At 34.6% G+C, this 12674-nt stretch overlaps 1 protein-coding gene across 4 annotated transcripts in view; it reads left to right on the plus strand.

Moving 5' to 3' along the window:
• The window catches only part of LOC106071106 (HAUS augmin-like complex subunit 6), a 37534-nt gene that overhangs the window by 607 nt on the left and 24253 nt on the right, over nucleotides 1-12674 (plus strand). For 2 of the 4 annotated variants that reach the window (XR_008779778.1, XM_056041249.1), the window contains exon 2: nucleotides 10533-10644. Coding sequence is in view for 3 of the 4 variants with exons in the window: in XM_056041249.1 (XP_055897224.1) it covers nucleotides 10544-10644 (101 nt within the window). In the remaining variant the exon portion in view is untranslated. Of the gene's footprint in view, nucleotides 1-3758; nucleotides 3977-9706; nucleotides 10446-10532; nucleotides 10645-12674 lie in introns of those variants that run through there. The other 2 variants (XM_056041258.1, XM_013231141.2) reach the window with 2 other exon arrangements.

Here is a 12674-nt window from a genome sequence, read left to right on the forward strand (position 1 = left end):
TTATTGAAGAAAGTAGTTTTCCGTATTTGTCTCGGACTGGAACATTGCAATTAGCCTTTTTGGTACTGAGAAGTTTGGTGATTTTGTATAGTTGGAGATATAAAACAACTATCAGTGCTTGCTTACAGGGAACTTCTACTGTCAAAAACAGTCTTTAGATCTCTATCGGCATTTTCTCTTGTGACCAATCCATCTCAACTTCCTCTCTAAGATCTACACCTCTATATTTTTCTGCCCACTCATCTCCCACAGTTTAGTGTTTTCTACTTTTTCGTACCAATGTATTTTTAGGATATTTCTCAGGCATCTGTTGATGAAGGTCTGTACTATTTTTGTTGTCACTTCAGTTGTTCTCCATGTTTCCGAATCATTCAATAGGACAGCCTTGACAATAGAGTTAAAGATTCTTAGTTTAGTCTTGTTTGAGATGTGAGGAGATTTACAGTCAGGTTGGTTTTAGCTGTGTAAATCAGTAAATGTCTGACGCGCTAGATTTATACGACGTTTAATGTCTTCAGGGTTAGGGTTAGGGTTAGTAATTTTTTTGTTAGATTTATCTGAATTTGACAAATTTATCATTCTGTTCTGCCTTCCCTTCCACAAGCACATCTTAAAGGTTAAGGTAGTTGGGGATAAGGCGATTATATTTATCGTCATCACACCCGATCCGACTCTGTATCTATCATCGGAATCTTTTGCTTTATCGTTTAAAAAGGGGGGGGGGGCTGAAATGGTAAAATTCAATACTCCACCCTCAAACTTGACTTTGCATTTACTACTGACTTATGAGTGGCTTAATTTTACATTAGAGAGAGGTAGCGACATAATATATATTTAAAAAAAAAATAATATGAACAATTAATCTAAAGGGTTGGTGGTGGATGTGAAGCATTAAGCGGGGAATCATCTCTACCTCCCCTCCACAGAATCCTTTGATGTGCAGGCCTAAATTATATAATGTGATTTCACCCCCCGCATTCTTGTGATTGTACTTTTTTTCCGTTTGTCAGCTTTTCTTTTGATTAATGAACATTCTGTTGAAAATTAGTTATTGTTGGTATTTTCGGAATAAAACATGTGCTAAAAAATCAATTATCTTCTAAATTAAGTCTCTATTGAAGAGTGCCTAATTTTCTGCCTTGTCAAAAAAGTGCCCGATTTCCCGGTCCCGGGTGCTTAAATTACTGGGAGCTTAAATATTTCCAGACACCAGTCGATTGTGAGTCAGAAAGAATAAAATCATATGTTAATAGCAGAGCTGAGTTTGTCACCCAGTCCATCTACTGTACATACACACACACCGTTTTCCATTCATTGGACCAAGGCAGACTCAGCTTCGGGTCACAGAGGTCGTTTAGCTTCCCTCACCTTATCACTGTTAAAGCAAAGAGGGACACCCATGAGCCACTAGCCGAAAACGCCATCGTCTGGATGTTACGTCATCCTGGATGTCTTGCTAACTTGTTTCCCCCCCCCCCCCCCCCCCCCCCCCCCGTAAGACTTAGTTTTCTTTCGCCACTTTCTCTTCCCTCCCCTCTTCTTGACATTCTTTCATTTTCCATATATGACTCCCCTCCCCTCGTGTGAATGGTAATTGGTGTGCGTGTGAAGCGTATTGTATGAGTGTGACTTATATAACGCACCTGTGGTGTATTGCTCCAGTGGTCAAATATGGGACGTCTAGTAAGTGAGATATGTCTTTGATGGTTGTGAGATATGAACAATATAGGTATTTGGCGCAGTGAAAGTGGGCGCTGTTTTCTTTTGAACTTCCAGACCGCCGAGCAGCAACTTTAGAACAGAATTAGAATACGACTAATTTCGTATTTATCACCAACTACCAGGATCCACTTGTCAAGGTATTACGTTATGTTGTAATTATCTTTGACTCAACTCTTTTGACACACAAAATAATCAGCTCTGCAAAAGGTTTATAGTGCTTTGTTAACAGCGCTTAATAAATTAAATTATTATTTTGTAGTTATTTGCAGGAGCTTGCATACCTAACTCTATCCTAACCCTAACATTAACGGTACCTAAACAGTAAGCCTATATCTAGAGGAAAAATGTCGATTTTTGCACATTAACGTAACCTGTAGCTAATCAATTAATGAGCAGATTAGCTAGCTTAAATATATGGCTCCTCCTTCGTAGCTGAAGATGAGATTATTTCCCATTTTCTATGAATTTGAAGATGGCTTTGGAGTCCATTTTTTCTTTTAAAAAGCCGAACACATAGATGGCATGGGTTGCTGCAGATATGCCTGCTTCATTTCTCACCTTCCTTTTTTTTTTTTAATCTTAGATCTACGTTCTTTGTTGATTACCAAGCTCCTTGCGTTATATCATGAAACACGACACTCACGGCCGCAGTCAATAAGAAAGGACCCAGAGCTATAGCGTTTCCCTCACACTCCTTGAGAGAACTCTTAAGGGTGTCTTTGTAACGTTTGTGTTGACCTTCCTACGCAATTGTTGCTGTGGCATGGATACTGTTTATCCGTAACAACGTCTGTTATGTGGTCAAGCCAATAAACCAAATGGATTATTTTCTTTAATGCAACTCTAATGTCCAACTCAAACCAAAGACTAGCTAAGTAATGTGCACATTGACGGATTTTAAGCTTTAGCGGTACTGTGTCAGCGTGCACTTGTCTCCTCTACCGCCTTAAAATCGTTCTATAAACTAAAATGTACTAAAATGATGGTACTGATAAATCTACCTTAGTCTAGTCCCCTGCCTAGAATGAGAAAGGAGGGGATGGTGGAATTATTATGTCTCATTAATTGTTTTACCATTAATAAGATACTTGATAAGCTAAGTATTTTTTAACTCTCAATAATTTCATACACACGCGCAAGTACGTACGCACACACATACACATATATACACACATATGTACATACACACACATAATGAAATAAAGCATCATCAAATTAAAAAAAAAAAAAGAACATCTATGTGAAAAACAAAAAAAAAATACCGATTTTTTATATTTTATTTATTTTTTTTTTTCAGATTCAATAGAACACAAAAACATGTATCCTTAACAAACTCAATCTACACCAACACATACAAAGTAAAATATTGAGAAATAATATAGATTCACACTAGTAAAATGTACATCTATTTCCTGTTTAAATAAATAGGTCTACATTCCCTCTTATCTAAATGTATTCAGATTTTACTTATGTAATAGTTGGCAGCACACTGTAACTCATTCTATTTATTTTAACCAACAAAATCCATCTGGCAACAATTGGTTGCCTGGGAGCTGTTGCTATCATCATTTTAATATGGCGGCCGCCAGCTAAAACATGATCATACCAGAGTATCCAGTTAGTCCAGTATCATAATCATTAGTCTAATTTACTGAGTGTGATTAGTCATCATCATGATCATGATTAGATAAGTCATCATTATGATCATAAGATGATAAGTCATCATAAGTTTAAAGTTAATAAGTTATAAATCTAAAGTAAAGTCACTAAAGTAGTATTAGATTTAGATTATAATTATATAATAGACTATAGATAGTTATAATAGTATATCTAAGATTAGATAAGTCGTCTAATTAACTTAGCTTAGTATTAAATAAGAGTTAAGTTAATAAGACTTTTTTACTTTTACTCAATTTACTGTTTTTAGTTTTACAGTTTTAAAGTTTTACTAAATTACTTGTATTTTTATTATTTTAGTTAGTATTTAGATTAGATTCTAGACACTAGACAAGTCTCTAAACTAGAATCTGGATGAGTAGAGCTAGATTTCTAGATAAAGATAGTAAGCAGGGTTCGTACGCGGTCTGGAAAAAGTCTGGAGTTTCAAAATTCAGACTTTGAGACTTGAAAATGTGTGGAAAATTGCTACTTTTCGAGGCAATTTGAAAAATGTCTGGAAAAAGTCTGGAATTTGAAAAATAATAATTTTTAATCTGATGTCATTTGTCATTCAGGCGCCATAACTCCATAACAGGTAAAACGCTAGGCGGCTAGATCTAGTTTGGCATAGAGGCTTCCATTAGGCCTACTAGAATTTACTAGTGTGTGGACTTAAATCAAATTTAGTAATAGATCTAGCCATTCTAGGCCTAGACTGCCCTAGACTAGTTTATTATGACTGATGTTAGTCTATATTATCTAGATGGTCGACCAAATTTCAGTTAGGCTACCAAAGGTCGGGAAGTTTGTTTTTGGCCTAGATTTATTTCTTGAGTCTAAACTTAAAGGGAAACTCCGATAGTTTTTCAAATTTTAGTTTTTATTGACATATTTAAATTCTGAGTAAAAAGTTGTAATAGTAAACATTATATCATTTTTTATTTAAATGCTCGGAAAATTTTATATTTAATAAATTAGACAGAAAATTCTCCACGCCCCAAAAAAAACGGGGTTCTGCGAGATGTTTTTAGTTTTTAAAAATGTGACGTCACAAGGGTGCTGGCTAAATTTAGATCTAGACCTATATAACCGATAAACTCTCTAGTCTAGATCTAGACCTATCGGATCGCATTTATTGTTACGCTTCACAGCTAGATCTAGTCTCCATGTTGATTTATAATCGGTCATTGTTTATAAATAATATCCTAGATCTAAACCTCTATTTCTACTTGAAGAAAATTAAATATTGTTTTTCAGCTTGTTGCAGTAGTTCCAATCACAAAGATAAAATCAGCAAGTATGCTGATACAGAAATTAGTGTCTCTTTTCATTTGTTTCCAAGAGATGAACTTGAATGAAGTTTTAAAGGGAAAATGGGAAAAATTTATTCACCTGAAGAGCAAATATTTTACAAAGGCATTAGCCAATTCCTGTTTATGCTCAAACCATTTTGAGAGAAGCTGTTTCAGCAACTTCATTTTCATTGCTGTGGAAATGGGATTTGAAAATAATTGAAGTTAATACCAGGTGCAGTACCAACAATACATTGGATTTCCAGGCCAAAGAATTCAATTAATGATACTACTGAGACATTTAAAAAAAACTGAAGTTCATAAATATAAATGAATCAGATTTGTGAGCTAGAAATTTACTACGAATACTAGATCTACTATTAAATTTCTTATTTAATAATTAGATCTATCGTCTACGAAACTCAATTCCAACTTTTTAACTTTTGACCTTGGGGGTGTGTCTCGCCGGCTGAGCCAGCGTCAAGCTCTCATCACTTTTTCCATGTCAACCAATGTTAGGTCAAAACGGCACAAAAAAATCATAACTTTCTTACTGTCAAACATACAGTCATAATTTATACACCATTAGAAATTTCTTTTAAAGTATTTTAATGATGTACAAACGAAATTTTTTTTTATCAAAGTGTTTATATTTGTCACCACAAATTTTTTTTTTTTTTTTCATTGAAGCTTGACGATCGTTTCATAATTTGCTTGGTAATAATTATATAATGTACACATAATTTGAGTAATTTAAATCTATATCCACTATGGTACAAATATGCTTGTTACAACACATTATAAACAAAAAGAAAAAAAAAATTCCGTTAAAAAAATTAAATAAATAAATGTGAGATTGCGTTTTTGACTTTTTTTTTACATAGGTTGCACTTGGAAATTTATTACACTTTTGAATGAAATGCGAGAAGTTTTAAAATTGTGTTATCGATTACTTTAGACAATGGCCTAATTAATGCTTAATTTCCATACCTAATGACACTATTCACAGGAGATAAGTTGACAAGTCTTCTGATGTTTAGGAAATGATGTCTGCTTCTTTTACAATATTTAGCATCCAGCTTGATGAACCCACAAGCGTTGTAGATTTTAGATTGATTACTATTTGTGTTATACTTATGATGTATACATAATGGCGAGTTTTGTGGTGTCTGCACAGATGGTGTTCTAAGTATTCTTTGATGTAGGTCTGGGTGTCAATGTTTGGTACAGAATGAATAACCATAAGAATACATTGTAACTCATTGTATGATTCATCGACATATATTAGCAACGTCAATAGCAATACATCTAAATATTACTCTTCAATGTTAGTTACACAATTTCGGATCAATTGTTCAGTAATTCTGTTCTAGATGAGATTTTTTCTAGACTTCCTCCTTCATTTCCAACACTGTATCTTTGTGAAACAAAGTTTTTTATTCTGCCTGTTGGTTATCAAGCCTATATACAGAAATTAACTTGAATTGAATAAAAGTTTAATTACGTGAAATAAAAACAAGCTCAACTTTCGCACTAACTTTGGCGTGTTTGAAAATACTGTCTCAACGTTTTTTATGATTAGTAATACTTTTTAAATTGTAAAATGTGTCAATATTATAAACATGCAATGAAAAGAAGATAAATAAAAATCATAAAATCTGCTTTTTAAAACATTAAAGCACAAATTTATTTTACACTAAATAAATAGGATACCTTTGTAACAATTCAATTAACATCATATTAGTTATATACAGTTTGATAACCATATCATTAGCTAAATCACATTTACCTGGAGACCTATGACAAAAAAAAAAATTACGGTTGGGGGTCGCCTCCTAGTAAAAAATTGTATTAGTGGTCGCGATCTAAAAAGGTTGAGAACTGCTGATCTAGACTCTACTGTCTAGACTCTAGAGTCACTCTAGGCTCATCTGAGTCATCTATTACTATATTATATAGTCTAGATCATGGGTTGGCAACCTTTAGAGTCAGAAGAGTCAAAAGTTACAATTTACAAAATTTCAACTTTTCTAAAGAGCCACAAGATTTTTTTCTTCCGAACATTTCTTTTGAATTCTTTAAACTGACGATGGTAGAGTGCTTTTAACAAGATGCTATTAACAAATCCATGACCTTAACTATTCCGTCCGGAAATGTTTGGACACAAAGCACTTCTTGGTATATTATGCAGTGAAAATTTCATGGTTTAATTTTGCGCCAAAGAATCGTAATTGCCCCTGTCATACTTCTGGGTCCATCAGTTGCTATTGAAAGAATTTATTTATATCAATTTTATTGTCTTCAATGTATTTTCACACAACATTAGCTTTATCTTTTCCTCTGGTTTGTCACGAGAGCGGACCTAGCAATCCTAAAAGTTCTTTTGGAACTTGGGAAGACATATACCTGACAAAAAGGCCAACTTGTGCTGTCTTTTATATGTCGTAAGACTCATCTATATCAAGTGATAAGGTCCGCATGTGGCTCGCGAGCCACAGGTTGCCGGCCCCATAAAAATTCATTGACTACGACACTACACAGATCTAGTGATGACGTAATCCCCTTTCTGCTAGCCAGCAGTCCTGAGTGGAGTCTACTGTCTACAAGTAGGGCCTGCCTTGTAACGTAATTGGAGGTAAAACAAATAGGGAGCCCAGATGCTTAAAATACAAAAGCAAAAAAATCAAGACCTAAAATATGCAGTGAATTATAAACTGTCCTGTATCACCTGTAAGACTAAGACTGCTTTATTGATCCTTACGGAAATTTGTTGTGATTACAAGGACTCTTTTCTCATATAAAGACAATACAACAGAAAAATAAACATAAATACAACAGACACAACATAAAGAGTTCATTCAGCGACTACACACAGGTATCTTGGTGCATTTCATGTTCCCTGATCAATGAGTGGCGGTGATAGAGTCTGACCGAGTGAGGTACGAACGAGTTTTTGTACCGCTCCATTCTTGTTTTGATTGATAGATTGACGCCCACTTCGCGACGGCCTGACGTAGTTCTGATGGAGCGGGTGGCCGTTGCCTTCCAAGATTTTTTCGATTTTTCTTAGGCACTTTTTAAAGTTCCTTTAAATGTGGTAATGTTGTGAGTGTAATTTTTATGCTTTTTTTATGATGTTTTCTAGACGTCGCAACAGTTTATATGAGGCGTTGCCTTGCCAACAAGTTATTCCGTATGTTAGCAGATTTTGTATGGTTGTGCCGTAAAAAGTCTCAAGGATCTTCTTGTTTAGTTTAAAGCTATTGAGTTTGTATAGAAAAAAAGAGTCGCTGGGCTGTTTTCTTTGTCAGAGTTCCAAGGTGGTCTTCCCATGAAAGCTTGTTGTTGATGATAACACCTAGATATTTATATGCATTTACTTGTTCTATAGATGTAGTGTTTATTTGCAGTTCACGTATAGTTTGTTTTTTCTTTCTAAAATCTATTATAAGTTCTTTAGTTTTTGTGACTAGAAAGTTGTTATTGCACCAGTTTGTAAACTCTTCTATCGAGCTTCGATACTGAGTTTCGTCTCCTGAAATAAGACCGACTATGGCAGTATCATCAGCGAATTTAATGAGTTTAACTGAGTCATAGATGCCTCTTATGTCATTAGTGTAAAGAGTGTACAGTACATGAAAAAGTGCACAACTTTGTGGAGCACCCGTACATAGTACTCGAGTTGACGATTTGGTGTTGTTGACTTTAACATACTGGGGGCGTTGGTTTAAAAAGTTTAGAACCCATGCTTGTAAGTAAGGGCTTACATTTAAGTTACTCAGTTTGTTTATCATTAGATGTGGCTGTATGGTATTGAAAGCCGAGGAGAAATCTACGAAGAGGACTCGTGCATATATATAACAGAGAAATTAAATGAGCTGAATCTAAAACTGCAAGGAAAGGGAAACCCAGCAATTGTTTTGGTAGAAGAATTGGTTTGTTTTGAAGAAAAATTAATTCTGTTTGTAGAAGATATAAGAGCTGTAAGTTACTTAATTTTGAATGTCTAAAGCAGTATCGCGATAAAATCAGTGCAACTTCTGACACGAATTACTTCAGCACAGTTAGAAACAAAAATCAAAGATTAATTTTTTGACAGATTTGAGCAGTTTACAACCAACAAAACTATTCAAGCATTAAAGTTCCCCCTTCAGACCTTGTGGTTGTGTTCTATAGGGCAGATGACAAGTCATCTGTTTCTGTGACCTACGATTAATGAGGGTGTCATGTGGCCAGCACAACGACCAACCGCCTTTACTTTTCCCCAAATAATGTCAGCTACCCATTAGAGATGGATTGACTCAGAGGCGCCCAAAGTTGAAAATCCCTTTTCCAATGTCAATTTGTTAGTTGTCTTTGGAGTTCAGTTCTTTAAGTTTCTCCCACAAGTCTGTCTTTTGTAAATTTTTGACAATCATATTTTTGTGTTCTTTTTCTTTGGTGATTGTATTTACTTAACTACTGCAATTAAAAAAAAATCACAAGCTTTCTATTAAATTTTTGTCTTTTATTTTCTGTATTTCCCAAAAAGGCCACAGTCTATATGATAAAGTATAAATAGAAAAAAAAACTATAAAAAAATGACTTCATTTATTGTTAAAGCATATTTTCTTTCTTTTTTCTTAAGTCGACTTATTCTAATTTCTCTTTAAATGTCTTTTTCCCTTTTTTTTTTAGACAAGGGTCTAAATAAAAAATCGAAACTTTGCATAATAGTATCAAAAAGATAGATTTTTTTTTTTTTTTTTTTTTTTGAGAGAGACTGCAAGGAATGATGCTGTACACTGTCGTTTCTCTACTTTCAAAAGGGGTCAATCAAGCGAATAAAAATTTTTATAAGACAAAATGATATTTCATTTTGTTTGTAAAAATGTTTGTAAAACATTTTACATGTTACGGATGCTTCTTCAGAGTTGAAGATAATTTACTTCCTAGTCCAAACCTTGTGCAGGACAGCAGGGGATGGCAGTGGGCAGGGTATGAACTATGGATAAAGACAACTGAACAACTGTTCAGTGCACATACCGCACCACCAGATAACCATCCTATTTAGAGGGCACAATGCCAAAATAAATGAAGTGGGGCATTCCATTGGGGCCTTCAGAAAGTGCATTTTTCCCCTCTATGTCTGTGAATGATGGCTTATAAAGTGCTTTGCTTGTCTTATTATTACAGGATGCAAAAAGAAAAGAAAAAGGTAAAACCTGGCAAAAGTGCCAGATCTAGATCTAGAAAAGTGTAATGAGGGGTCAATCATTTGGAGGAACTAGGAGCTGTCATTGTAATAAAAAAAGGGCAGAAAAGTGGAAAGCGTTTGGGAGGGCAGTCGAAAAGCAACATAGGCTTTATTAAATATTGAATTGAGAAGCTGAAGAAGATTGTTATGTAGGACAAACTTTTTTGTTGGATGGAGGGGGGGGGGGAGCGTAAAGTGATATTAGAATTCTTGAGCCAAAAGCATGTGTGTTTCAAGGGGTGGGGGTGGTATAAAGTGGGTCATTCCAAATGAAACGTCTTTGGTAGAAAAATTAACGGTATGCAGGGTGTTAAAATATAACAAAATAGGGTTCCAGAGAAAGAAGGAGAGACAGAAAGAAAGAGGATGAGAGCAGGAAGTTTCATTTCATTGTAACTGATACAATAATTCACTGGCTAAAAATTATGTTAGGGGATTGTTAAAATATGGTCTTATTATTGGAGGCTCAAAAATAAAAAGAGAGGATGCCATAATAAACAACATCAAGCCTAAGAACGCATCAACAGGCATAGTTGGTTAGTAATGCTATTTCTGCATATATTCAAGAATCAGTTTGGTTGAATGTGGTTTCACTTTTATTTATATATCGATTTTATTTACAGACTTGGATAAAATGGAAATCACTACAATGAACAGTCTTTTTTTTACTAATTTACATTTACTTGGATTAGACATTATTGATATGGAAGCTAAATACAAGATTCCATTCAAAGAGTAAGTATTTTTTTTTACATGGTTTTTAACTTCAGGAATGATTAAACTCTATGTGAATCTGGATGGCAGATTTACATTAATTATTTCTTTTAAAAAGAAAAAGAGAGAAATTTCTTATTTAATTATCTTCAATAATACTGTTTCTTTGGTTAATGAGCAGGGTGTCATGTGACCAACCATCTTTACACTCCCCAACTAAAGTCAGGTAGCCATTAGAGTTGGGTGGACTTAGGGCGTCCCTAAAAATCCCAAAATTCAAAATCCCACCATGTCCCCTTCAATATTACATAATTCATTATTTCAGAAAATTTTGCTTTCCTTTAAGATAATTTAATTTGAAAAAGAAAACACAGTTTGATGATTGAAGCATATAATTATCTCTTATTCTTAAATATTTTTTTTTATTTAAAAAGCTATCCACTTAAAACAAAGTAATGTTTATAAATGTAATATTTTTAATATCTAAATGAATACATTGTATTTCTTTCACTTTTTTAAAATGCCTAGATTCTTTTAAGGATTTTTAAAATAATACACTATTGAGAGTGGCAGACTGGGAAACAGTAATAAAATGTAATTAATTCCACCAAAAATAAATCTAACATAAGCCATACATCAAATGTCAGATTTTTTCTTGAACAGATTTATAATGATAAGGCTATTGTTTGGGCCTGACAGCATACAGAAGCAAAAGAATTCAAATGACAAATATAAAAAAGATGTTTTGAGCACAAAGTCATGACATAACACATCAACAAGGTATCAACAATTTCACTACAAGCAGACATCAGTGCCATTGGTACATTATTTACATGGATCTCAATACAAGATTCTACTGTAAATACAGTAGTTTTCAAAATAATTAGTCACACCTCATCTGTATATATAATTCTCTACAACCATGCGGGACACAAAGCACACACGCCGACTCTCTGTGTAACACACTGAATGTGTAATGCTGTGGAGTGCTGGGTTTGTGCGTCCTGGGGTTATACTTAACACTTAACAAACATGAATAGTACAAATTGATTTGAATCCAACTTTAGCAGACAAATATGAAGTTTGTTATATATACTGCACCCTCATAGTACTTACATAACAATAATCCAATTTATTGAAATATATTTACATCCCCATCCCAGCGGGCACAAAATATCATAAGTCCTCTAGAATACAATTTCACTACTTAATTACGTCCAATCACAGCGGGTAACAATAAACTTCAATAATATGTATCCAGCTCTAAGTACAGAAAGCAACTACTAAAAAAATGTGTACTGTCTCCAATCCCATAAATGACTGCTACCGACCAAAAGTGAATTTAGTCATTCTTATTCCTCTTCCTATGTCAGGGGTTTCTCGTGCTTTTCACCTTCTTGACCCAAGGGGAACGAATAACAATTAATGTCAAGCGAGACTGTGACACTAACCCTTGATGAAATAGACATGCAAAGATAACTCTTTTATTTCTGCCAGTCAGACTAAAGTTACCCCACGTAACTTTCGCGGCGACAGAGAGTGCAGCTCAGAAAAAAATATCTACGTTGCCCAACCATGCCGGACAACACGCATGCACGCGCTGACTCTAACTTCTTCCCGCCCAGGTCAGCTAGTAAGGATTATTCATGAAGTCTCAGCCAACATGGGCGCCTCACATTTACTCACACCTGATCTAAACCTAAAACTAGCTCACTGAAGATGCACAAGGGACAATATTTTTGCACATGCTTCTCTCTAACAAGATATAAGTAGCAGTGAAACAAAAAGAGCAACTAAATGAAGCCTAAGCAGCCTAAATGAGGGAAATGGAAACTGATCTGCTTAAGAATGCAGATATCTGAAACTCATTTTAGAGACACCTTCCCAAACAGACATAAGATTGAAAATGTACACAATATATATCGCATCCCAAAAGTCATTCTCTACAGACAACTCGCAACTGGCTCAAGAGAAACTGGTCACCCCCTCCTCTGTTACATGGATGTAATAAAAACGGGACCTCAAATCAGTGAACATTGATACTGACCATA

This window comes from Biomphalaria glabrata, chromosome 1 (genome assembly GCF_947242115.1).
Source record: "Biomphalaria glabrata chromosome 1, xgBioGlab47.1, whole genome shotgun sequence".
Classification (NCBI taxonomy): Eukaryota; Metazoa; Mollusca; class Gastropoda; family Planorbidae; genus Biomphalaria; species Biomphalaria glabrata.